General features: G+C 52.5%; 2 protein-coding genes across 3 annotated transcripts in view; one reads left to right on the top strand and one right to left on the bottom strand.

Moving 5' to 3' along the window:
* Positions 1–382: 382 nt before the first annotated feature.
* On the bottom strand, positions 383–7603 carry DYNLT1 (dynein light chain Tctex-type 1). Its single transcript, XM_075554312.1, has 5 exons — positions 7478–7603; positions 4534–4575; positions 2197–2320; positions 1668–1745; positions 383–787 (listed from the first exon to the last, which is right to left on the bottom strand). The coding sequence occupies exons 1-5, from the start codon at positions 7502–7504 to the stop codon at positions 717–719; spliced, it is 342 nt and encodes a 113-aa protein (XP_075410427.1). The 5' UTR covers positions 7505–7603; the 3' UTR covers positions 383–716.
* Positions 7604–7771: 168 nt separating this feature from the next.
* The window catches only part of SYTL3 (synaptotagmin like 3), an 89338-nt gene continuing 72207 nt past the window's right edge, over positions 7772–24902 (top strand). For both annotated transcript variants that reach the window (XM_075553874.1, XM_075553873.1), the window contains exon 1: positions 7772–7824. The gene's annotated coding sequence lies outside the window, so the exon portion shown is untranslated. The remainder of the gene's footprint in view (positions 7825–24902) is intronic.

The raw sequence follows: 24902 nt of genomic DNA, 5'->3' as shown, positions 1-24902 counted from the left end.
GGCAGGGAGGCCGGGAGCTCAGTAGCAGCCTGTGGGGATCCCTCCATGAACACGTTCTTCCGTTAACATTAAACCCTTCTGTAAACTGTCAAGTGCCAAGCGTCCATTCCAAAGACAGGGACATGGGCGCTCTGGTGGCAGGGCCAGGACAGCCTCTCCCGCCTCCTACCTCCCGCCCAGGCAGTGCCTGGGGACTTTGCCAAGGCAGGTGCCAGGCCCAGGGCAGAGTTTCAGCCTGGCCCAACAAGGAATCCATCGAGGATGGCTACAGAGGAGAACCAAGCGAATCCTGACAGCAGAGAAGCCATAGCAGGAATGCTACATGCCAGCACTAGGCCGGAGGAGCTCCTGAGGGGGACCGGCCGGGAAGGAAACCACCTGCTTGAAATTGGAATAATTTATTATCCTAACAAAAGCACTGAGTATGGAGAAATTAGTGTGTGTGAATCGTTTCAGAGTAGAGAAAGGTCCACACGAACAGATTTCCGGTGGAGCACCTTTGAGGAGAGAATCGGAGACACGTGTGGCCACACAGCTTCCAGCGACCTCACGGGTCGATGTGGTGATGCAGCCCTTTGGTTGGTGCTCTCTACATTTGGAGAGTGCCACAAAAACCAAACAGACAAAAGAAACAAACGAGACGAGAAGTGGTGGCTGACCCGTGGCTGGTGGCTGAGGAGCAAAGATGTTGAGGAGGGCCAGCTGGCGGGCAGGCACTAGATGGACAGGCCAAAAGTGCTGACGATGCAGTACATGGTCTTGTTCTCCCAGCGCACTGTGCAGCTCCCTGCCAAGAGATGGCACACTGAGAAGGCGCGACACAGAACCCACCCGTGGCAGTGGGTTTGGGCGTTTCGGATTCCCCTGACCACGGTCCCACACAGCATCTGCCTTCTTGCATCTGCCTTCTTGTGGTGCCCAAAGAACCATTAACCCCCTAAAACCAAAGGGTGTGGAGTCATTTTCAACTAGGTGACCCTCGGGGACCCGGCAGGGTTCCCATGACAACCATCACCCTGATGGTTTGACTCGCCTCATCTTTCCCGAGTGACTGTGGGCCCAGTACACTGACCTTACACTGAGCAGCCGAACCCACTGTAAACTGTCCAGTGCTGAGGCGTCCATTCCAAAGACAGGGACGTGGGACTAGGTGTGTGAGTCAGGGTGCTCTGGTGGCACTTGACAGTTTACATAACCCACTGGGCCAACCCCGCTGTCGAGCCAACCCCTGCTGACCATCTCCTTACTCAGCCTGCCTATATGGTTTCTGAGGCGGTTACTCTCCAAGGGAGCGGACAGCCTCCCCTTTCTCAGCGCGCCTGGTGGTTCTGAGCCCCCACCTCGTGGTTAGCAGTCTGATGCTCACCGGACGGCCCACCAGGGCTCCTTCTAAAGCAGGTGGGGTGAGTCTGATTGATCAAAATCACTCAATGACACAGTGAGACCTGAGATGGGCGGCAGTGGGTGCCCAGGTCGCCCTGCTCAGTTAGGGGTCTGTTCTGGGGGAACTGCCGAATTTCCCTTCTCTGCAACTGTCTGCAAAGTCCAGTGTGCCTCATGAGACCACAGCTCGCCAAGGCCCACGCTGGCACCTTCCAACCCGGGCGCAGGCTCCACATGCCCTCATGCACGAGCCAGGCAGATGGTTGGGAGCGGGCGAGCCCTACCGTCGGTGGTGCTGTCCCAGAAGCAAGAGCTCGCCGTGTGCAGCCCGGCTCCGTTCTTCTGCATGATGACACAGGTCACTGGAATCAAATACACCCCGTTAGCGTGTGTGCTTGCCCTCCTGAGGATATTGCCAGGTCACAGTGCATAGATAGTACAGCATGCCCACGAGGTGACATGACCCACGGCACTCCAACTGAAGCTTCTGTCCTGGTCCAGAGCCCTTGGCTGTGGCCTGTGCCTGCAGCGGTGCCAGCCGCTCCACTGGGCCAGGGGACAAACCGAGGGACCACTGGTTCTCTGGGGACAGCACCGCTGTTTCTGGCTCCTAAGGACCCCCAGGGCTGCTGAGGCTGTCCTCCCCTCCCACAGAATGGCTACTGGGCTGGTGGGGTCAAACAGCCAACCTTTCGGTGAGCAGCCGAGGGCTCAGCTACTGTGCCCTCAGGGCACCTTGTAGCCACCCTCGCTGGGAGATGACCTGGTGGACGGCACCCCCACCAGCAGTGCCCTGGGGCCCCAGCCCCTTACCGATGTACTTAAACGGCTTCCCCAGCTTGGTGAGCTGGCTCAGCGTCTGCTCCACGACGTTCGTGGTCCACTGGTTCACCTTGCTGTGCTGGTAGGCGTTCCCGCCGATCGCACTCTCGATAGCCTGCAAGACACAGCCCCGGCGCCGGGCGGTGACTGAGCAGCCCACTCCACCGCCCTAACCTAAGACACCACAGCTTCTGAGTGATCATGGAGACACCTTGCTAATGCATCTGCTGTCTAGCAGTGTGATAAAAAACAAAACAGTTTGTCAAGTTGTTTAAACATTTGGGCCTAGTAACTAGGTTGACTCTTCCTTACTACTTGGCAGTGAGCAGCCCCGCTGAGGTGAGAAAATCATCATTCCTTTGCCTACGCCTTTGCTATTAGATATTTTGGAATACCGGTTATTTGTACAAATGTCAGCATACAAACCTACCTAAGTCATCATGTTTAAAAAGCCTTCCTGTACCCAGCAGTTTTCGGAATCCTGTGACTGAGTAAGGACGGTCGCCAGACAAGGGCAGGCTGGCACACAGGGCTTCGAGACGTTGGTGGGCAGATGCAACGAGAAGACAGTGGGATCCTCCCACAAACTTCTGGAAGCTCCAGACCCGCTTTCACTATGGTGACTTTCTCTTCCCTGCCGTTACCCAGGCTAGGGCGCTGCCCGCACTGCGGCTCCCAGGCCCTCTGTGCGCAGCCCTGCCTGCCCAAATGACCCTGGGCCGCCCTGGACACCAGGAGACTAAAACAGACCCAACCATTCATCAAGGCAGGTCCTCTCTCTGAACCTGGGCGATACAGGAGTCCTGGCTCTGTGCTGCACCAGGTGGTGAGGGGTGCAAGTCTGATGCGGAGGCTCACGCCTAGTGACCTGGAGATGGACAAAGGCCGTCTCTACTTTCTCATGGCCTCCCTCCGCTGACCGGGAGCTCCCGCCTGCTTCTCCAAGGCCCCGTGGTCAGCCTGAGTGCCCGGGCAGGACAGGACTGGCCTGGACCTACCGCATGTCCAGGCCGGAGGCAAGAACTGCCATTGTTAGCAAAGGTTTTCTGGCTGGGCAGGGGTGGCCAGGAGGCTCCCCTCACGGTCCCTGACCGCAGTCCCTGACTGCGGAGCCTGGTGCCAGAGGAAGGGTCCGGTCAAACCAAGTTCCGAGACCCTTGACAAAGCGGGTCCTGACGCCTGAGCCCTCTGGCCTGGAGGCCATGTTTCCATGCGTGGTTCTTTGCACCGGAGTGGACTCGGGACGACCGAGGACCGCAGCCTTGCTGCTGACCGCGGCTGGGCAGGGCTGTGCAGCTGGCACCTCAGGCTCGGTACCGTCCTTACACGGAAGGAAACCAGGCAGGCTCCCCGAGTTCTCTGCCTGCTGCCACGTACACCCCTACCACCCTAGTCCCATTTATTCAAGACATCTCTGCTCTGGTGGCCCCAGACCTCACCAGGTGGGCCTGGTCCTTGTGTCCCTCAGAGCACGTCCCTGTACAAGAAGTGTGCAGCCACGTTCCTGGGAGAGAGGGGGTTGGATGCCTGTCCCCCAGAGGGGCCAGGCCTTGTCTGCTTTGCCTGCCAGTCAGTCCAGTGTGGGCTCCCTAAACAGAGAGGCGCTGAGTGGACGAATGAAGAACAGATGTCTTTCTGTCTCCTGCTCTCACCAGGAGGCAAGCATGACCAGCAGCCATAGTGTCTGGGGCAGTTTGGGACGTTAAGAAGGGAAGAACCCACAAGGATCAACCTAGAACCCCCTCCCAGGGGGACGAACAACAGAACAGTGGGTGAAGGAAGGACAGCAGATGATGCAAGATATGAAAATAATAATGTATAACTTAGCAAGGTTCATGGGGGAGGGAGGGAGGGAGGGAGGGGGAGGGGAAATGAGCTGATACCAAGGGCTCAAGTAGAAAGAAAATGCTTAGAAAATGATGATGGCAACATATGTACAAATGTGCTTGACACGATGGATGAATGTATGGATTGTGGTGGGAGATGTAAGAGCCTCCAATAAACGTATTTTAGAAAGACGAGAACGAAAGCAGCTGCCGACAGGACCATCAGGTCCAGACGGACTAGTTCTAAAGGGGTGGCTCAGTGCGTGCACACACGGACTCCTCCACAGACCCTCCAGGAGTAGCGCTACACACGTAACATTCCCTGACCGGCTTCAACGATGCAACGTACATAATACGGGAGTCGTTCTCAGAAGGAAGCACTGTTATCTGGAACACCAAAACACACAGGCTGGGCAGAAGCTATTTCCAGGCAGCATGTGAAGCCGAAGCTCATCATCCTCCCTGCTCGGGGGCCTAAGTCCCACCGGCATCGTCTCCTTACCTCTTTGACGATGTTGCTCACTTCATCGACCACGAAGGCGGTCTGTGGACAAACACACCCAGGTGAGTTTCATGTGTTCGAAGCTGATGGGCTTCCCTCGCACAGGGTGCATGCGAACCCGGGTGGTGAGCAGACTCGGGCACGTGCTCTAGTTAGCCTGGTCCTTTTATGGGCAGACACACCCCAGGGAGACCTGGAGGCCCTAGGGCTCCTCTGGGGGTCTCCACTGTCAGTGGAGACCAATGGGCTAGGAGACATGGTGGTCAATTAAGGGTTTAAGTGTTAACCACACTTTCACAAGGTTAGCCTCACTGGAAGCCAGCATGCAGTCTCCCTCCGTCTATCCCGCTGGCTGTTGGGACAAGCAAACAATCCACGGGAGGTACGTGGCCCGGTATGAGTGTCGTTGCTGCGAAGTGCTCCATTTATGGCCACCATTCACCCTCCCCCAGTGGAGAAGCTCCGAGCCATGACGTTGGCATCCGTTACAGCCATTACACTCCTTCCGGATCTTTGCATTCTGCCACGGTGCCGCCCTTCTTCGGGCTGTCCTGGTTGGTGTGTCCGAATGAGCGTGAGCTAGCCCGGAGTTTACAGACAGAGGGCTTTTTTTGTCATGGCCTCACATTGGTGAATGGGTTGGAGGTTCTCCTGCAAGTGCTATCCCCTCCTGTCACTTGCCTGCGGAGATGCTTCTTTCCAAAGGGAGAACGTTGGAGGGCATGGCCCAATGTGACCGGGAATACAAAGGTCACAGTTCCTTCCAGGAGGTACCGGGAAAGAGGAACTTTGGGGTGTCCTGTGAATGTCCCCTATGTCGGGATCTGAGGAGTCGCAAGGTCAGCCCACCAAGTGGAGGCACTGCTGTGGTGTCTTAGATAAGACCACGTCCAGACCCTAACGGGAAGTCCCTGTCCAGCTTGTCCCACGGGCGGCACAGCCAGTCAGAGAGTGGGACGACTGGCCGGAAGGATGGTGGTCTGAGCACCCAGAGGTGCCTTGGGCCCCGGGCCTGGTGCTGTGTTTCTAAGAGGTCACAGCCTTGAGGCCCCATGGAATTCTACTCTGCATACCTGGGGTCACTGGAGTATAAGCTGACCTCACCGCTGCAGTGTGAGAAAAGTAAGATGTTTTAAGGACCTGCAATGCGGGGCTCACACTGCAACCACGTGAGAGTGGGGCAGACCAGAGTGTTTTGTTCTGTTCTACGGAGGGCCACTGGGAGGCGGAACTGACTGGACTGGCACCTAACAACAAAGCAGCTGCTGAGAACCCTGCAGGCTCAGTGAGGTTGAGGGTGGGAGTCCAAGAAGTCGGGAGGGGGAGATTCAGACAGGGCTGTTTGGTGGTTGGGAGGACCCGGGTGTGGAAATATGCACAAGACACGGTGAAACTGACCACCTGTCCCGCCCTTCACTCTACAGCAGTGGTTCTCAACCATCCTAATGCCGTGGTGACCCTTTCATACAGTTCCTCATGTTGTGGTGACCCCCAACCATAAAATTATTTTCGCTGCCATTTCATAACTAATTTTGCTACTGCTATGAATTGGCCAGCCACTGTGAAAGGGTCATTCGACCCCCAGGTTGAGAACCGCTGCTTTAATACAGTTCCTCATGTGGTGACACCCCCCCCCCCCCCGGCATGTACTGGGATCTGCGATGCCAAAGTCACTGGGCCACCTGCCTGTCCGGCTGCGTTGGAAGGCAGGGTGCTGTGTGAAGAACGCTCCCTCACTCAGTCATCTATGTTGTCAACAGTCCCATCATGCTGCTCAGGACTGCATTCATAACTCTCCACATAATCCTTCCCTTGGTGGCGGTCAGCATTCACACGTTCATTGTTGGAAGTACATGAACAGTATGTGGTGAAGGATCAGATCGGAGCAGGAACCGGACATCAGTCCACCTTGCTGTTAGGAGTAGAGTCGGTTCTGCCTCATAGCAACCCTGTGCACAACAGAGCGAGACACTCCCACACTTCCTGGGTCGGCGCCACCTTAGTCAATACTAAGCTTGAACCCACTGGTGCAGCCAGGGTCCGTGTGTCTTATGAAGGATCTTCCTGTAGTTCCGCAAGGATGCCCTCTCCCTCTTGATGGCATGTCCACAGTGCTAGAGGTCTTGCCACCCTCAATGTTAAGAGCATGCTTCGGAAGCCTATGGTCTAGTAACTAACTCAAAGGCACCACTCTTCAGTCTTATTCATTGTCCTTGTGTTTACGTCTGGGAGTTTTGTTTCTCCAAACATGCCTGCTTCTAAATTTCAAAAATGGTCACACACACCCAATCTCACCAAATCTACCTATAGCTCATATTTCTGACTCAGCTTTATCTGGGTTTAAGCAAGAATGCTCTAACAGCAAACAGAGCCTCTATGCACCAGCGTCCGGATCCCTGTGCGCCTGATGACAGGCGACAATGAATGTGTTCTGCGAGCAGGTCACTCGATCACTTCGCTTTTCCCGATCTTCACAGAGCCAGCGAAGGGCCACTTCCCCCCAAGAGTGATCATCGCCCTGGAAACGCCGCCTAAAGTGAGGTCTGGGCAGGCCAGGGGCGGATGCGGAGGACAAAGCCACCTGGCCATCAGGGCAGAGCTGTCACCGCCGGAGATGGGGATAGGGGCGCGCGGCTGGCCCGGAGGCCTCAGAAGTGTGGGCGGAGGGAGGGGTCGCCTCTTGCCCTCTGTAAGGGGTGCCGCGGCAGGGGCTCAGTTCCCGCGGTCCCTGGGGAGCCCCGGGGGCGGCTCCACTTCCGCCATCTGAGGGGGTCGCCCGGGGCTCCGCTCCGGTCGTCACGGCCCCTCGGCTAGGCAAAGAAGGGGCGCACCACGCGAGGGGTGCGGCCCCTCACAACCCGAGCGTCGCGCACGCCCGCCCGCGCCCGGCGTTCCGGCTCCACCCTCCCGCTGGCGCCGCGGCGGCCGCCGGGCTGTCGGTTACCTCCTCCGCAGCCTGGTAATCCTCCATCTTCCCTCCCGCGCCGTCGCCTCCGCCTCTCCAAGTGGGGCGCCTGCGCAGTCCGCTCCGCTCCGCGCAGTCGGGCCCGCCCCTCCCTCCGCGCGGCCCGGCTAGCTCCCCAGAGCCCCGCCCCTCCCGCAGCGTAGCCACACCCCTCTCCGCGTCGGCCCCGCCCCTTCCCGGACATCCCACCCTTCTCTCCGCACCAGTCCCGCCCCTTTCTCAGCAGGCCCCGCCCTTCTAACGTCACAGCCACACCCCTCTCCGCACCGGTCCCGCCCCTCTCGACGTGGGCTCCGCCCTCACCTCTGCGCCACCCACTGCAGGAGGTAGGGCCCCCTCTTCCTGTCTCTGGCCCCCGGGGCGCAGTTGAGGCCTGGGGTGGGGCCCGGTGGGGGTCCCTGAGCGAGCCCCTCCTCCCACACCGGAATTGGAGCTCTAGGGGCCAGCGGGAGCGCGCGGGTTTCGACTGCTCGGCTAGTGAAAGCTGAGGTCACAGCCTCTGCTGCAGGGCGCCGTGAGTTAGAGAGGACTCCGCCTCCCGAAGGTTGGAAGTCGTGATTCTCCGACCTGGCAGAGGGGGGTGGTTTCCATGGGAACCCATCAAGGTAGCAACGAAAACTAAACAAATGCCTAAAACCCTGCTGTGGGGTGGGCCAGAGGCGTCTGGCTCGGCCCTCAGTAAGACATGTGTGCTTCCGGGGCCGGTTCCAAGTGCGGGTCATTGACCGACCGACCCTGTGGTTTTGTGCGGTGTTGGCGGCGCCCAGCGGGGAGTCCAGGATTAGGAACCCTTAGTCCTCTGAAACTTTCCAACTCTCCCAAACAAATGCGAGCAACTTTTCTTTAAGCTCCGTCTTTTGGAAAGAGCCGTTTGGAGGGAGATGGCGGTGGCACGCAGGAACACACGTCCCCGCGGAGAATGACCCACATCTAGGCTCTGCGGAATCCACTTTGATTCATGGGACCACCGTGTGTGCCAGAGTTGAACATTGCTCTGCAGCGTTTCCACGGCTGCCTTAGATTTCCAGGTCTTTCTTCTGAGGAACTGCCAGGGGGCATCCAAGTCTCCAACTTCAGTTAGCACCCAAACATGTTAAGCATCTGCTCCACTAACTGCCTGTAAGTCCGTTTGGACACTGCTGCTTGAGCTTCTGGGGTTGTAAATATTTAGCAGAGAGACAGCCTCATCTTTCTTTCAATGAACAGCTGGTGGGCTTGAACTGCCAACCTTAAGGTTAGTACCCCGATGTTTAGCCCACTGCAGGACCCAAGGACTCTTGGTGAAATGAATACTTGAGCTGGAGTCTAGTGCAGCTAGTCTCCAAGAGGTGTTAGGCCATAGGGCTCCACTGGGAGGAGGCTCAGATTTTTAAGTTAGGGGTTGACTTTTTCTGGTTTGGCCAACCTCTTGTCAAACTCCTAATGCAGACACTGTGTCAGTCCATCTCAGCCAAAGTCTTTCTCTTTTTCACTGACCCTCTAGCTGAGAGTCTTCTCTGGGCCCTAGTCCCTCCTGATCAAGGAACATTCTGGCTGTACTTCTTCCAAGACAGTTTTGCTCATTCTTTCAGCCAGTCCAGGGGACCCTCAAATTCTTCACTCACACCACAATTCAGAGGCATCAATTATGTTTCGGTCTTTCTTATTCACTGTCCACCTTTTCCTTATATATGAGGTGATTCAAAATACCATGGCCTGGCTTGGAAACAACTTTGACCTCACAATGAATCTCTTGAGTCATTGTTCTTGCAAAATTCTATCGTGTGACCTTCCGCTTCATTTCTATCCCCAAGGCCATACCTAGATTCTTAGTTGTATATTCCAAATTCCAATCATCAGCAGATTTTTTTTTTGGCAGTGGTTTCTTCTGACCTTGAGTCGTGCCCCATCAGATAATGTCGATCCCAAAGACTCTCCTCCGCAGGCTTTGTCCCACTCATGTCACCACGGTCAACTCCACTGAGGGAAGCCGCTCCTCCTCAGTCACATTTCAAATGCCCTCCGACCTGGGGGTCCCATCCTCCAGGACTGCCTCCGACAAGGTTCTGCTTCCGCTCATTAAACCTTCAGAATCTGACAGTGGTTCAAAGCTATGTGCAAACTTTACAGCTGCTTCTACCTGCAAAGCGCGGAGCCAAATCATTCTTCCTTGTCTGTTCTTAGTCTGAAGTTTGGCTGAAACTGGTTCAATTTGGCATTTGAAATAACAGCATAACTTCCAAACAGTAATGCTTTTTCCAAAGAATGTATGATAACTTTGGAGCTGATAGCAGGTCTGTCCTGTAATGTTGCTCTAAAATAATAGGTAAAGAACTGACACTCTTTACAGGTTAAAGACTTTATTGTTTTTTAATACCACAATATGTCAGATTTTCAGGAGAACAAAAAGATCAATATCCTAGATAAAAATCCATCATGAAGAACAGTGCTGTCTGTGATAGGATTATATCTATCCACCTTCAAGGAAACCCAATCAACACAACTATTATTCAAATTTATGCACCACCAACCAAAGCTAGTGATGAAGAAATTGAAAATTCCACCACCGACTTCAGTCATCAATCAATGAAATGTGCAGTCAAGATGCATTGAGTGTTATCGGGGATTGGAATGCAAAAGTTGGACACAAGAGGAAGGAATAGTTGGAAAATAGGGGTTTGATAGGAACTAAACTTGAGATCTCATGATAGAGCTTTGCAAAGCTAATGACTTGTTCATAGATACCTTTTATCAACAACACAAAGGCAACTAATTACAGCAACCATGTCAACCCGCCTTGTCAACGACCTTCCTCTTTTTTGCTGCCCCTCCACCTAACCAAGCATGATGTCTTTCGCAGGGTACTGGCCTTCCCTAAGGACGTGTCCAAAGTACTTGAAAGGGAGGAGTCTCATCATCCTTGTCTCTAAGGAGCCTTCTGGCTGTACTTCTAAGAAATATCTGTTTGTTCTTTTGGTGTTCCCTTTAATATTCTTCGCCAACACCATGGTCAAACACATTCTTCTTCAGTCTTTTTTAGTCAATGTCTAACTTTCACATGCATATACGTCACCTGGAAATACCATGGCTTGGGTCAGGCACGCTTTAGTCATCCAAGTAACACCCTGCTGCTCAACACGTTAGAAGGCCTCTGCAGCAGCGTGTCCGTGGAGCTCCTGTCAGAGAGGGCCTGTGTGTTTGTCTCCTGGTTTTCCATAATCGTATTTACCACCAGTGGGAAAGCTAGTGGTTGGGATGTCACATAGTTACAACAGGAAGGCTTCACTTCACCCACCTGATGACCCAGCAGCAGGCCACAAGGAGTTACAATGTATTAGTTCCTTTTAGTTATACTTGCAAAATAGTCCAACAAATTCTTGGAAGCTTGATGTCTCTTGGTGAGAAGCAGGTAGGAGGCAGAGGAAGGGTTGAGAGACTGGCTGAGGTAGGAAATGTTTGTATTCAGAATCCAGCTGATGTGCTCGTGAAAATGACCAGGCTATGCTGGCCGCTGAGCAGATTACCATCCAGGCCTTTGAGTGGCCCGTCTGAATGGAGGTCTTACAGTCCAGTTGAGTCAACTTGAGCTGAGGTTGCCTGCTTTGATTTTAATGCCTGCTAGTGCTTAAAGTACCGTGGACTGCTACAAGGACACGTCAATCTGTCTTAGAAGAAGTAAGGCCACAGTGCGCCTAAGAGGCTAGGATTGGGAGACTTCGTCTTATGTGCTCTTGACATGTTGGTCAGGAGAGACCAGGCCCTGGAGAAGGACACCATGCTTGGCAAAGTAGAGTGACCGTGAAGGACAGGAAGGTCCTCAAGGAGATGGATGGACCCAGTGGCTTCAACAATGGGCTCAAGCACAGGAACCATTGTGAGGACGGCACAGGGCCAGGCAGTGTGTCAGTTCGTTGTGCTTAAGAGGCGCTATGGGTCGGAACCAACTTGATGACACCTATCAACAAGCCCTTCCCAGCTGTAGCAGCCACTGCTGGGTACAACTTTGCCATGAAGTCTGGCTTCCTGCCCTCTAGCTGTCTGACAAATTCATGGCCCACCTCTTTAGCACAACCTCTAAGCCACGGATGCCAAGGCGTAGCTGGTGCTCAAAGATACAAGGTACCGGGTGTTTGGTTTGCCTCAGACACACCAAGCGGCTCCACAGCATCTGTTAGCGGCTGTCACTTTCCTGGCACTATCCTCACCACCAGGAAATGTTCCTCCTGGGACCTGACCAACTTGCAAACCAGTGCAGAGCCCCCTATACCTCGTGGGATGGGGGAGAGGTCACAGTACTGGCCAGCACTGGGGGTGAGGGAGAAGGCGGGTAGGGGTATCAAAGACAATGAGTCCTGGGACCTGCTCCCCTCTCTCCTCTCAGAACACACCCAGAGACACCCACAAGCGCCCTTGGGCTCAAAGTCTCATTGTTGTTTCCACATTTCCTGAAAAAGACCTACGAAAGGCCTGCTGGTTAACCCACGCACTTCCGGTCCCGGATCAGCCCCCAACCCAGGCTATCGATCTTTCTGCACCTCTCTTCCCGTTTCCGGACTTCTGGTTCCCTCGAATCACACCTCATGCAGTCCACGCCCCACGTACCAACGGCTGTGGGCAGCTGTTTCTCTTCATTTTAATGGCGTTGTGCCCCTTCAGCACAAGAAGCCCCCAGGGCTTTGCCCCTTCCCCGTCACTGTGCCCCGAGTCCACTTTGAGGAGGCAGCGCTTTGCCAGTAGCCATGTGAGGACCCTCCCTCTGGGGGGCTCGTCTTCAGGGGTTCTTTCTGACGAGGTTTCACGGCTCTTCATAATGTTCCTGGTGGCTGATCCCTCACACGTGGGCAGCCCATTCCCTCTTGGTGGTCTCTCTCAGTCTGGAAGCTTCCCTGAAACCTGCACACCCCGGGTGACCCTGCGAGCGTTTCCATACCGGTGGCACATCTAGCACTCACGCCAGTACAGCAGGACCACCTGCCAGACGAGTGGGAGGCCAGTGCAATAAGTAGGACGCAAGGGCACAGCCCGAACGCACAGCTCTCCTGATTTGAAGGCACGCGGTACCCCTTGTTCAGTTTGAACCACAGCCCTGACCTCTGCACTCGTCCCGCGTGGACACCAGTAAGTGTTCTGGAATTTCCATTCTTCCAAAGGACATCCATAAGTTGTTATGATCCACAGAGCCGAAGGTCTTTGCATAAATACACTGCCAAAGATTTTTCTGGTAGTCTCTGCTTCCAGCCAAGATCCATCTGCCATCCAACTGGAATGTCTGGCCGTTCCCGGTGGATATTCCGCAGGGGAGCTCCCGTGGCACTGGGTTGGGTGTTGGGTTACTAACTGTACAGGTTGGTGGTTCAAGCTCCTTGGCTGCTGTGCAGGAGGAAGATGAGGCTGGCTGTTCCCGTGAAGATGTGCAGTCTCAGAGACGCTGTGTAGAATCACTATGAGCGTGAAATGACTCAATGGTAGCGGGTTGGTTGGTTATCTCGAAACCAGTTTTAAATGACCATCCACAAATCTTATCTGTGTCCTTTACATTTGTTCGATAAGTTTCACATTCTGTGGGATCACCGCTCCTCGAAAGGGCACCGGGAGCTAGCTGTCTTCCAGATTTCTTGACAGAGATGAACGAGTGCTGCTAGAGTTGCATCCTGTATTGAAGCATCTCAATTGGATCCTCCTGGATGCACGTCAGTAGTTCTATTTTGTCCGTCTATGGACCGAGTCCCACATAACCCACAGAATGGTTAGGTTCTCAGCTGCTATTGAGAGTTCGAACCCACCCATAGTGCTCTGCAGAAGAAATGCCTGCTGATCTGCTCCCATAAGTGTTACAGCCAAGAAGCCCCATTCTAGCCCGTCACGTGGGAGTGTTATGAGTCAGTGTGGATCGGAGGACTGCCAGCCACATGACTGACCTGCAGACATGCCGATGGGTTTCCTTCCTAACTTTCCTTACAGTTGGGAGAATAGAGAGGGCTCCAAAAATGTCAAGGGAAAATGGGAAAGATAATGAACTTTTCCCATGAACTTTTTGGAAAATGTGTCCTATTTGGGGGCACATGTGGATGGTGTTTCCATGCCCAGGTTCTGTGCTCCGTGCTTTCCGAATCTCTGTTTGATACACACACCCCACCCCACCTCCCATCCCCCTTATCTTGTTCCCGACTCATGCAGGTGCACCCTTAACATCTGCTCAGTGGATGAAGGCTTTCCCCAGGAGCGGTGGAGAGCGCAGTAGGGTGGCTCAAGAGGCGGTTGCCTGCCCGCTTGTGGGCACTAGAGGGATGCCGACTGAGAGGAGGCAGGCTCCTCTCCCACACTGGGTCTCTTGGATCCTGAACTTTATTTACCGAGTGTTTTCATTCCTGGTCACCATCCATTCCAGATCTCTGTCTTGAGCCCCATGTGAACACGGCACTGATTCTGACGTCTTTGCCTTTCCTGCGTCCCATTTTAGCCTCCCTTCTCAACCACCTGGCCCCTGCCCTGCTAACAGTCCTGGCTAGGTGCCAGTCGGGGCCTTCTCACCCTCTTCGCAGCTTCTCCTGCTGCTCTCATGTGAATTTGACACATGGTAGCCAAGTCTGTCTGGAAACAGCAACAGTTGTGTCCATGCCAACTCACTGTGAGCCTGTGGGACAGAGTGGAACTGCCCATGTGGGTTTCCAAGAATGTGACTCTGGGAGAAGAAAGCTTCATCTTTCTCCTGTGGAGAGGCTGGTGGTTTTGAACTGCTGGCCTTGTGGTTAACAGCCCAACGTGTAACCACTGTGCCACCAGGGCTCCTTCTAAGTCTCTCGGCGTTAGGAGGAGGGCAAGACCCCACGGGTTCTGAACGAGCCCCCGGAATTAAAGGGTGAGACTTGTGGTAGCTTTTTAATTACTCCCAAGCTTTTTGTGAACTGGCTCATCCCAACCGCAGGCCCTGACGTCGACTGGCTAAGAGAGGATTAGCCAGAGACCTTCAGTCAGATATATAGCTTAGCATCACCAGCCTGGTAACAGGAACCAGTAGTCTCGGTTTATCTGGACTCAGTTGTTAGCTTCTGCTGAGTCCAGGTCAGGCTCCTGGTGACAATTCGTGAACAGAATGAAACACTGCCCAGTCCTGCGCCAGCCTCACAATTGTTCTTAAGTATCAGTTCATCTTGTCAAAGGTCTTTCCCTCTTCGCTGCCCCGTGACTTTACCAAGCAGGATGTCCTTCTCCGGGGACTGGTCCCTGCTGACAACATGTCCAAAGTACAAGAGAGGAAGTCTCACCACCATTGCCTCTGAGGAGCACTCTGGCTGTACTTCTTCCAAGACAGATTGGTTTGTTCTTTTGGCATTCGCTGGTACTTTTAATATTCTTCACCAGCATCGTAATTCAAACACATTCATTCTTCATTAGTTTTCCATATTCAATGTCCAATGTTCATATGCATATTAGGCTATTGAAAATACCATGACTTGGATCAGGCACACTTTAGTCCCTAAAGTAACACCCTAGCATTTCCTTTTTCGTTCTTTTTAAAGCCATTTTACTGGGGGGTTCATACAGCTCTTATCACAATCCATCCATCCACCCATCTATCGTGTCAAGCACATTTGTGCCATCATCATTTTCAGAACATTTTCTTTCTACTTGAGCCCTTGGTATCAGCTCCTCATTTTTCCCCTCCCTCCCCAATCCTCCCCCTCTCCCTCACGAACCACTGATAATTTACAAGTTGTTATTATTTTTCATGCCATATACTGTCTGATGTCTCCCTTCAGCCACTTTTCTGTTGTCCATCTCCCTGGGCAGGGGTTATATGTAGATCACTGTGATCGGTTCCCCTTCGCTCCCCTCACTTTCCCCTTACCTTCCTGGTATGGATACTTTCATTATTAGTCCTGAGGGGTTTATCTGTACTCATGTACATCCTCTGGTTTAGCCAGATTTATAAGGTAGAATTGGGACAATGGTAGTGGTGGTAGGGGGGGAGCATTAAAGAACTAGAGGAATATTGTATGTTTCATTGGTGCTATACAGCACCCTGACTGGCTCGTCTCCTCCCCGCGACTCTTCTGTAAGGGAATGTCCAATTGCCTGCAGATGGGCTTTGGGTCTCCACTTCACACTTCCCCTCATGCACAATGATATGATTTTTCTGTTCTGGGTCTTTGATGCCTGATACCTGATCTTGTTGACACCTTGTGATCACACAGGCTGGTGTGCTTCTTCCATGTGGGCTTTGTTGCTTCTGAGCTAGATGGCTGCTTGTTTATCTTCAAGCCTTTAAGACCCCAGACACCATATCTTTTGATAGCCGGCACCATCAGCTTTCTTCACCACATTTGCTTATGCATCCACTTTGTCTTCACCGATCGTGTTAGGAAGGTGAGCATCATGGAATCCAGGCTAATAGAACAAAGTGTTTTTGTGTTGAGGGAGTACTTGAGTTAGAGGCCCAATGTCCATCTGCTACCTTAATATTAAACCTATAAACATATGCACAGAGATCTATTTCCCGATCGTCATATATAAATATATTTACATATGTACATGCCTGTATTTAGACCTCTGTAAATGCCCTTTGCCTCCTACTTCTTTCCTATATTTCCTTTTACTTTCCTCTTGTCCCACTATCATGCTCAGCCTTCATTTGGGTTTCAATAATTCCTCTCGGTTACACTGCCCTTAATCAAGCCCTACCGGCCTCCTACACCCTCCTCGCCATCAATTTTAGATCACTTGCGGTTCCCTTGTTCCCTGGGTTTGTTAACACCAACTTCCTTTCCCCCCTCCCCCACCTTCCCTTCTCTGGTGTCCCCCAGCCTCCACCACCCCCTCAAGGAACCATCGGTCTTGTTGTTTTCTCCTCCAGATTGTTTATCCTGCCTACCTTATCTAGATAGACATGCAGAGACGATAATAAGCACAAAAGCAAGACAGAGCAAACCAAAGCAACAAAAGAAAATAACAACAACAAAAAAACAATGACAAAAGAAGAAAATCCTATAAATAGTTCAAAGTCTGTTTGTTGACCTTTATGAGTGTTTTCTGGTCTGATGGTATGCCACGTCCTGGCCCCACAGTCTATTTTTGGTACTCCCCAGGGACTTCCTTGCTCTGCTCCCCTTGCTGTTCTGTTGCATACCCTTAGTGTTTCCCCTTGGTGTGATGGGGTCAGATCGGGCACAATTCCCACACTGTGTCTCCAGTGTTGTCCCCTGTAGTGCTATGGGTCAGTGAGGGACATCATGTCTCGTGGTGGGGCTGGCCATATGGTCCTCTCTGTGCATTGGCTGCTCTGAGCAGGAATATGTCCCTCAGACATGTCCCGCTCCCTGAGCTGTAGCTTCAGTGCTGTCCTCTGAAGTGAATTCTTCGGGGGGCAGGGTGGGAGAGCTGTCCACAGGGTTGGGATTGGGACCAACCCCTCAGACCTCTCTATTAACACCCTTGCATTTCAATACTTTAAAGAGGCCCTGTGCAGCAGATTTACTCAGTGCAATGATCTTGACTGCTACTTCTATGAGCACTGACTGGGGAGTCGAGTAAGATGAAGCCTTCCATTGTTCTCCATTTACCCTGAGGTTGGCCTATTGGTCCGGAGATGTTTGTTTTCTTTATATTGAGCTGTGATCCATGCTGAAGGCTGCAAACCTTGATCTTCATCAGCAAGTGCTTCAGGTCCTCCTTACTCTCAGCAAGCATGGCTGTGTTAATAAGCCTCCCTCCAATCCTGATTCTGCATTCTTCTTCGTCGAATGCAGCTTCTCCGATTAGTGGTCAGCATACTGATGGAAGAAGTATGGTGAGTGGGCAGTAGCCCGCTGCGCAGCGTTCTCGGTTTTCAACCATGCAGTATTCCCCTGTTCTGTTCCCACTGCTGTTCCCTCAACTTGATCCAGGTGCGCTTGTCCTGATCACAGTGGAGTGCTCTGAATTCCCATTCTTCTCGAGGCTGTCCATTGTCTGTGGTGATCCACACAGCCGAATGCCTTGGCATGGTCAGTAAAACACAAGTCAACCTCTTTCTGGTAAGTCTTGTCTGATTTGAGCCAAGATCCATCTGATATCCCTTGTTTCGCGTGTTCTTCTGAATCCAGCCTGAACCTCTGGCAGATCCCTGTCCGTGTACTGTTGCAACCGTCGTCGTCGGACGATTTTCAGTGACATTTTATTTGCATGCGATAGCAGTGACGTTGTTCGGCAAGCTGGTCATTCTGCGGGGTCACCTTCCTGGGAATGGATCTCTTCCAGTCAGTTGGCCAACAAGCTGTCTTCTAAATTTCGTCTGAGTGAGTGCTCCCAGTGCTTCATCAGCTTGATGAAAAATTCCAGTTGGTAGGAAGTCCATCAAGTCCTGGAGGCTGATGCACTCAGTGCAGCTTAGACTCCCGCCGTCAGCACCCTTGCTTCTTGCTCTTATGCTGCCTCCTCAGATGCTGGAATGCCGACTAGTTCTGTTCGTTCCATCCTCTTTGGATGCTTCCTGCCTCATTCAGCACTTTGCCCATAGAACCTTTCCAGGTTGGAGCTGAGGTTTGAACGTGTCACTTGTTTAAGCTATACCTCAGTGGTCTTCCCTTTTCTATTTTCTAACTCTAGGCTTCACATATTTCACGATAATGTTTGGCTTAGGCTTCTCAAGCTGCCCTCTGAAACGTTCTAGTCAGCTCTTTGACTTCATCAGTTCTTCCATTTGCTTTAGCGACGGATGATTCAGAGCAAGTTCCAGAGTGTCTTCTGACGTCCACTCTCCTTGGTTGCAGTGGAATTTCTTGCTCGCCCCTGTTAGAGTGCAACCTCTCACAAGTCCATCACACACGCCTTGGCGAGGTGTGGGTTTCAGCAGCCCTGTGGGTGATGTGGAAGCAGCCACCCTGCACCCAGAGTCTGGGGCTGGGTGGGGATGTGGGAGGGGCGGGCATGGAGGGCGTGCTGCATCAGCCTGACCCCAACAGGAAGGAAAGAGCAAGATTCATTTGTTCTCACCAGAAGAAACCTCGACTTCCTTTTCTCCAGACCGGGCTCCAGGGCTCTTATCTCGTCACCGATGCAAAGGTAGGGAGAGTGCCCGAGGCTAGACTTTGGAGCTACGTGTTCTGGGCGAGGGTGGGCAGAGAGTTGGGCGAGGGTGGGCAGAGAGTTCGAGTCCTCTGACTTTTCTTCTGTTGAAGACGTGGAAACTGGGGGAAGTGAAGACAGCAATCAATCCGATAAAGGGTGACTTGTAGTTCTGTTGAATAACTGCTATTCAAAATGTCAGACATTAAAAAAAAAAAAGCCAGGCATCGATGGCTTAAATGAAATGGGGAGAGCAGCTTTAGTGTCTGTTCAAGACCAACCCAGAGTCAACCAGCAGCTGTGTGATGTGAGTTCTTTTTTTTAAGCTTATCAAGTGTTACTTGCTTTACTCTTTGGTTTGCCAATTTCAGTAATACAGTTAATCACTATCTTCCTCACAATCAGCTTCATTATGCTGGATTTGGAGGTGAGACGTCAATGTAATTTTAGAATTGAAAAGAAGCTAAGTTAGCAAAGGTCTACGTTGACTGCCTTTCAATTACGTTTCCTTCACCCTAACCCCCAAACAATTGTCTTGATCAGAGGAGAGATTGTAAGAAGGAAATGTCTGTTGAGTGTTGAAGATCTCTGTATAATCTACACGGGTCAGAACTAGTGTGTAGATCAAGGAGTCCCGTCCTGTCGTGTGGGAGAATCTCACCCGTACCCTACTTTTCCTCAACAAAGCTTCCATAGGTCTTTGGACTTAAATTCAGCTTGGAGTGGGACTCAGAAAACTGACGTAGTTTCTCCAAGCCTCAGTCCCCTCCTCAGCAACTTCAAACCGTCTGACCTCAAGGTAAGTGCCCAAAAGAGAAAATTAGCTTCTGTGATAACAGGTATCACAGAAATGATGAGTCATATCTAGAACAGCTCAATAGCATTAATCCTTATGTCTCTGGACCACTGCAGGTCTAAAGAAAAGGTCAGATTGAACCCATGGAAATCATGATTTTCTATCTCATCCCTTGACTGGCTCCGAAAGAGCAGCCTTTTGTTTGCTGGCAGCGAGTCTAGTCCAAGGTGAAGGGCGAACAGAGCGGTGGCTTTCGGATAATGGACGTGCCTGGAGTTGAGGCGTTCTCATGACGTGGAGCCTGGTTTAGTTTTCTCTTGCCCAGGTCCTGTCCACACGGATAGAGTCCGGGTGATGTGGAAAGAACCTTTCGGGTGCACCTCCATAGACACGTTCAGATCTGTGAGGGGCCTGAAGCGTGGTCAGTGGGCGGACCTTCTTGGAGACAGTGACTGAGCTAGGTAGCAGAAGGAGCCTGCGTCGGTGAGGGACCTGGCAGCATCAGCGTAATGGCGTTGTTGTTGGGTACAGTGGGGCCGCCTTTGACTCGTGGCTACACCGTGGACAAGGCAAGGAAGTGTGGCTTGGCCCTGTGCCATCCGTGGGTGCAGTTGCTGTGCCGATCCATCTCGTTGGAGACTTCTTCTCCAGCGGCCCACTCCATGAGCTGCTGGCAAGCACACTTGTGCGAGAATGACCTAGAAGGATAGAGAGTTTATCAAAGCACCCAGATCTTTGTGCCAGGCTTTCTGATGCCTCCAGGGGCGTGTGGGACATGAGTCCTAAAAGCCTGTGAGGACAAAGCCCGTCTGAGTTGGGAGACCAGAGATAAAGCTCTTCACTCATTTCCTGTCTTGAACTGGGATGCTTGTGGCTTACTTACGTGTAGAACTGCCACTAACAGCTGCCATGGTGCCACGCCCGGGGACCCTAAGGCCATGGGGTAGGACTGACGAGCCAAACTGTTTGCTGCTGCTCCTCCTCCTCCTTCATTGACTACTCTTCATTGTTATTTTAAAAACTTTTTATTGTGCATTAGATGGCAGTTGGAAGAGCAAGTGATCTGTTTTGCATTCCACAATTCATGCACATTTTATTTCCACTTGTCCATTGCCATCTCCTCATTGTACCGCCTCTCCTCCCCCGTCCTCCCAATGCTTCCTGTCCCCACTCTGCCGTCTTTCCGAACCCTCTGACCTGGGCACTAAGGTAGATGCTGCCCCTCTGATTAGAAATGGTTGATAAGATTCTAATAATGGGGTTGAGTTCAGCTCTAGAGACCTGCAGGATGACAAGGGGCCGTTGTCTTAGGGGGTGGGGACTCTTGCCAGCTTCTATCTGACCATTTATACCTCTTCGATGGTTTTGAGATTTGGCCCACAGTTCTCTCCCACTCTAGCAGATCAAAACCGCCCGCCCTCCTCAGGAGATAGACAGGGCTTTCTACTTCTGTAAGATGTAATCCAGGAGCCCACAGGGGCAGGTCTACTCTGTCCTGTCGGGTCCCTATGAGTTGGAGTTGACTCGACGGCAGTGAGTTTGGTTTGGAGTTTGGATTCAGCCCTTTCTAATGGAATCTTTCTCAGAGCGGCGGGTGGTGGTAGCTGGACACCACAGGCCTCAGGTCTGTGAGGCGGATGCTTGCTCCGTCCACTCGTCCATGGCTCAAGTTATTTCCACGCTTCTTCACTTTCCACCACTCTTCTCCCTTGTGGATGGGGAGAGACCAAACGCTTCCCCTTCCATGGCCATTCGAGTGCTCCTAAGACCCCAGGCTGTACCTGCCAAAGCTGGGTGGAGAACCTTGTCTTTGTGAAGTCTGTGGTGTCCTGGGGGTCCTCGGAGATCAGACCAAGTCCCTCAACGAGACACCTTGACACATGACGGAACCCACGGCTCGAACGTGACAGCACTTGTGGGGGTGGAACTATGCTGACCTTGGTGGCGTCTGAGACTAGAGTCACAGGTATCTCACTGGCTGGTCCTTCAGAAACAGGTCACCAAGCCTTTATTCCAAGGTACCCCTCGGCGGCCTCAAACCATCAACCTTTCCGTTAATACCTGAGCACGTCAACCCAGAGGCTCCGAATATAGAGAGAATCTACTCAGGTTAAAAAAAAAGTGATGACATATTTAGGCAAACTTTCAAGATCTATTTAGTTACTAAAAATTTCCCCTGTGTGTGAGGCAGGAGGCCTTGCGGCTGTGTTCTGTGTTCTGAAATGGCGAGGCTTCTCGAGGAAGCAGCTGTGGTCGAGGGCAGAGGAGGGTGCTGTGGGTTGGGCGAGCTTTGCGTTAAGGGAGGCTTGTTTCCCTTGAAAGGCCGAGCCGCTGGGCTGAGTCATGTTCCCACACACACTGCTGCCACAAGCCACATCTGCACCCTGGCTTCAGGTCTCCCCCCCATGACAAGCCCCTTTGATCTCAGAACCGGTGACTGGGTGAAGGTGACTCTGAGAGCTGCCTGCAGATGGACTCCTTTCCCTGCCTCTCCCTTCTCTTCCTTGGGGCTGAGTCTCCAAGTCCGGCTCCAACACTAATACCAAATGTGGGAGGTTTGAATGAGCAGAGATGAGTTTTCTCACAGTTCAGGGGTTAGAAGTCCAAACCCAGGGGCCCAGCCCTGGCCGGGAGAAGGCTCTCTCTCCATCCGATCTGGGAGAACCCCTTGTGTCTCTCAGCTTCTCTTCCTATGTGCGAGAGCTCTGTAGACCACTCTTTCTGGGCCCCTTAGGTTCCGTGTGGGACTGCTAATGGAAAGGTCAGTGGTTTGGTCCCACCTGTTGCTCCCTGGGAGGAAGACAGCCGTCTGTTTCCATAAAGATCGCTCTCGTTGTTAGGTGCTCCTGGTGACCCCCACTGACACCAGAGAGAACCCCGGCTTCATCCTGAGCCATCCTCACGGTCATTGCTGTGTTTGAGCCCACATGGCAATCCATCTCCTCCAGGGTCTTCCTCTTTCCAGCTGACCTCATGCTTGCCCAAGCATGGTGCCCATTTCCAGGGACTGGGCTGGTCTGATAAGGTGTCCAAAGTACGTGAGATGAAGTCTGAGCAGCCTTCTTCCCAGACAGGTTTGTTTGTTCTTCGGACTGTCCACCAGGCTTTCCATGGTCTTTGCCAACAGCCTCGTGCAGACTCGTCCATTCGTGTTCAGTCTTCCTTATTCCATGCCTAACGTTCACACGCATACGGGGCGAATGAAGAGGCCACGACTGGGATGCAGCCAGGTCTACGCTGCCGTGTCGGGGTGCAATGGGCTGGAGTTGGAATGGAGTTGATGGTAATCGGTTTTTGAGGGCTTCTGCTATTTCCTGTCTCTGAGGTGATTGGTTTAAGATGCACCCTACACTGACACGACTCCATTAAGCTAACCGAGAAGCCGCCCTTCCCAATTGAGATCGCATGCACAGGGGTAGGATTTGCCAGGCCTGTTTGAGGGCATGGAATTTAGTTCCTAACACTTTTCTGTCCCTTGGCTTCCACTGCTTGCTTTGTCCCCTGTCAGGCACAATGCCAAAGCCAAGCTCTTTGCTGTTGGGATGAGGAAAGAAACAAGTGTTTCTAATGGCCAGCACGTGACAGAATATTCTGTTTCCTGGGCAAATTGGAAGCTTCTTCCTGGGCAGCCCTGGCTGGAATCCCCAGCCTCTCAGTCTCTTAGTGGTGTGTGTGTGTGTGTGTGTGTGTGTGTGTGTGTGTGTGTGTGTGTGTGTGTTGTACCCTGCCATCCTCTGAGCATGCTCCTTATTTGTGGACCTTCAAGTGCATACTCTGTTGACCTGTGTTACGTTCATTCATCGGCTTGTCCATTTCCTGGGATGTTGACTGCCTCCTGTTCCCACCATTGGTGAAAGAGGAAGTAATGTCCACCAGTTCCAGAAATGGCCGACAATGGACACATGAGACTGGCTCAAACCAGTGCCAACATGGCTCACAGTGATCCTCCAGGACAGAGAAGAACGGATCCACTGGGTTTCCCAGGCTGTCATCTTTACGAAAGCAGACTGGCAGCTCTTTCTTTCACCAAGCGCCTGGTGGGTTTGAACCGCCAACCTTGTGACTGTGTTTGTCTGGATGCTGATGTCCCACTGATGAACTCGTGACTGGCTAAAGACAAGATGAACGTGCATCACCTAGTGCTTAGTCCTCTGCTCCCTCTGGGCATTTCCAAGCCTCATCTTTCTCCCATGGATCACCTGGTAGGTTTGAACCACCAACCTCGTGGTTAGCAGCCAAACTCCGCCCACGACACCATCAGGACTCCAACACTCTTCCGGGTTTCTTTCCTTTTGAATTGTAAAGTCACATGTGAAGTTGGCTGGGCAGCTAGGCTCCAGGCAGGCAAGGACAGAGCCAGAGCACAGCACCGGGGAGGTCATCGACAGCCCTGCAGACTTTGTTGCGCCAGGGTGCAGGTGACTGCTGCAGACACCTTCACTGACTTACCACCAGCGAGTCGGTGCTGACTCAGAGTGTCTGAACCGGTAACTGTTTACAGGAGTAGAAAGCCCCGAGCCTTTCTCCCGAGGAGCTGCTAGTGTTTCTGAACCGCCGACCATGCGGATGACAGCTAGGAAAAGGACTCAGGAGGTTCTGATCTTTGAGCTCTGAGAGGGCGCATTTCTGCCCGGGGCTGTGGAAGTAAAATCATCTTTGTTCCTCAAGCTCTGGAATGGCCCAGCAATTCCTGAGCCACACGCTTGCTCCAGGGCCTGCTCACCGGCCGCTTCTCCTCCTGCAGCTTCCTTCCGATGCTGCTTAAACTCTTGCTTCCTGCCGGGGGCCAGCAAACCTCGTGTCTCAATCCTCCGGGGATTTCTCAATATGAGCCAGCCTTTAAATACCCACTGCTGGTTGGTTGGGGGCGGGGCGGGGGGCAATGTCCTCTCAGTAAGGGGACTCTGTGCTCAAATATGCGCCGAGGTGAAATCAGAGCACCCTAAACGGACCTGCTTAAAGATGGAGGAGCAGTTAATGTTGATGGGTAGGAAGAAAGAGCTGTCTAAGTTAGCTAACCATTGATGTGGGCCTGGGAGGATCCGCAAGGATCATGGTGATGCTGTAATTACTTGGAGGAAGGCTGATTAACAGCCTGCGTGTACACATGACACAACCTCGCTGGTGGAAAGTGAGGCAGACTTGAAGCCCTTGCTGAGGAAGACCAAGGATTGCAGGCTTCAGTGTGGTTTGCAACTCAGTGTCAAGAACACCCAAATCCTCACAATCGGAGCAATAAGTACCATCGTGAGAAGAGGAGGAAAGGTCGAAGCTGTCATTGATTTCTCTGTGCTTGCGTCCACACGCTCAAGAGACCAAAGGACGCTTTGACGTGGGTAAATCTGCTGCACAGGAACCGCTTTAAACTAAAGTGTGCCTGACCCACGCCAGGAATTTTCATCCACCTCACGTCCATGCGAAAGGTGGACATTGAACATGGAAGACCAAAGGGGAATTGATGCATTTGAATTATGGTGCTGGAGAAGAATATTGTCAGTACCAGGGGCTCGCAAAAGGATAAACCAGTCTGCCATGGAAGTACAGGCAGAATGCTCCTTAGAGGCAAGGATGGCGAGATTGGTCTCA

The sequence above is a fragment of the Tenrec ecaudatus genome, chromosome 7 (genome assembly GCF_050624435.1).
Source record: "Tenrec ecaudatus isolate mTenEca1 chromosome 7, mTenEca1.hap1, whole genome shotgun sequence".
In the NCBI taxonomy this organism is placed as follows: domain Eukaryota; kingdom Metazoa; phylum Chordata; class Mammalia; order Afrosoricida; family Tenrecidae; genus Tenrec; species Tenrec ecaudatus.
This window is presented reverse-complemented; position numbering and strand designations above follow the sequence as displayed.

Excerpts from the sequence above, each read along its gene's own strand:
- DYNLT1 (XM_075554312.1), bottom strand. The coding sequence starts at position 7,504 with ATGGAGGATTACCAGGCTGCGGAGGAG. Across the intron at positions 4,576-7,477 it reads ATTACCAGGCTGCGGAGGAG|ACCGCCTTCGTGGTCGATGA; the intron begins GTAACCGACAGC and ends GTTTGTCCACAG. Across the intron at positions 788-1,667 it reads CTGGGACAGCACCACCGACG|GGAGCTGCACAGTGCGCTGG; the intron begins GTAGGGCTCGCC and ends ATCTCTTGGCAG.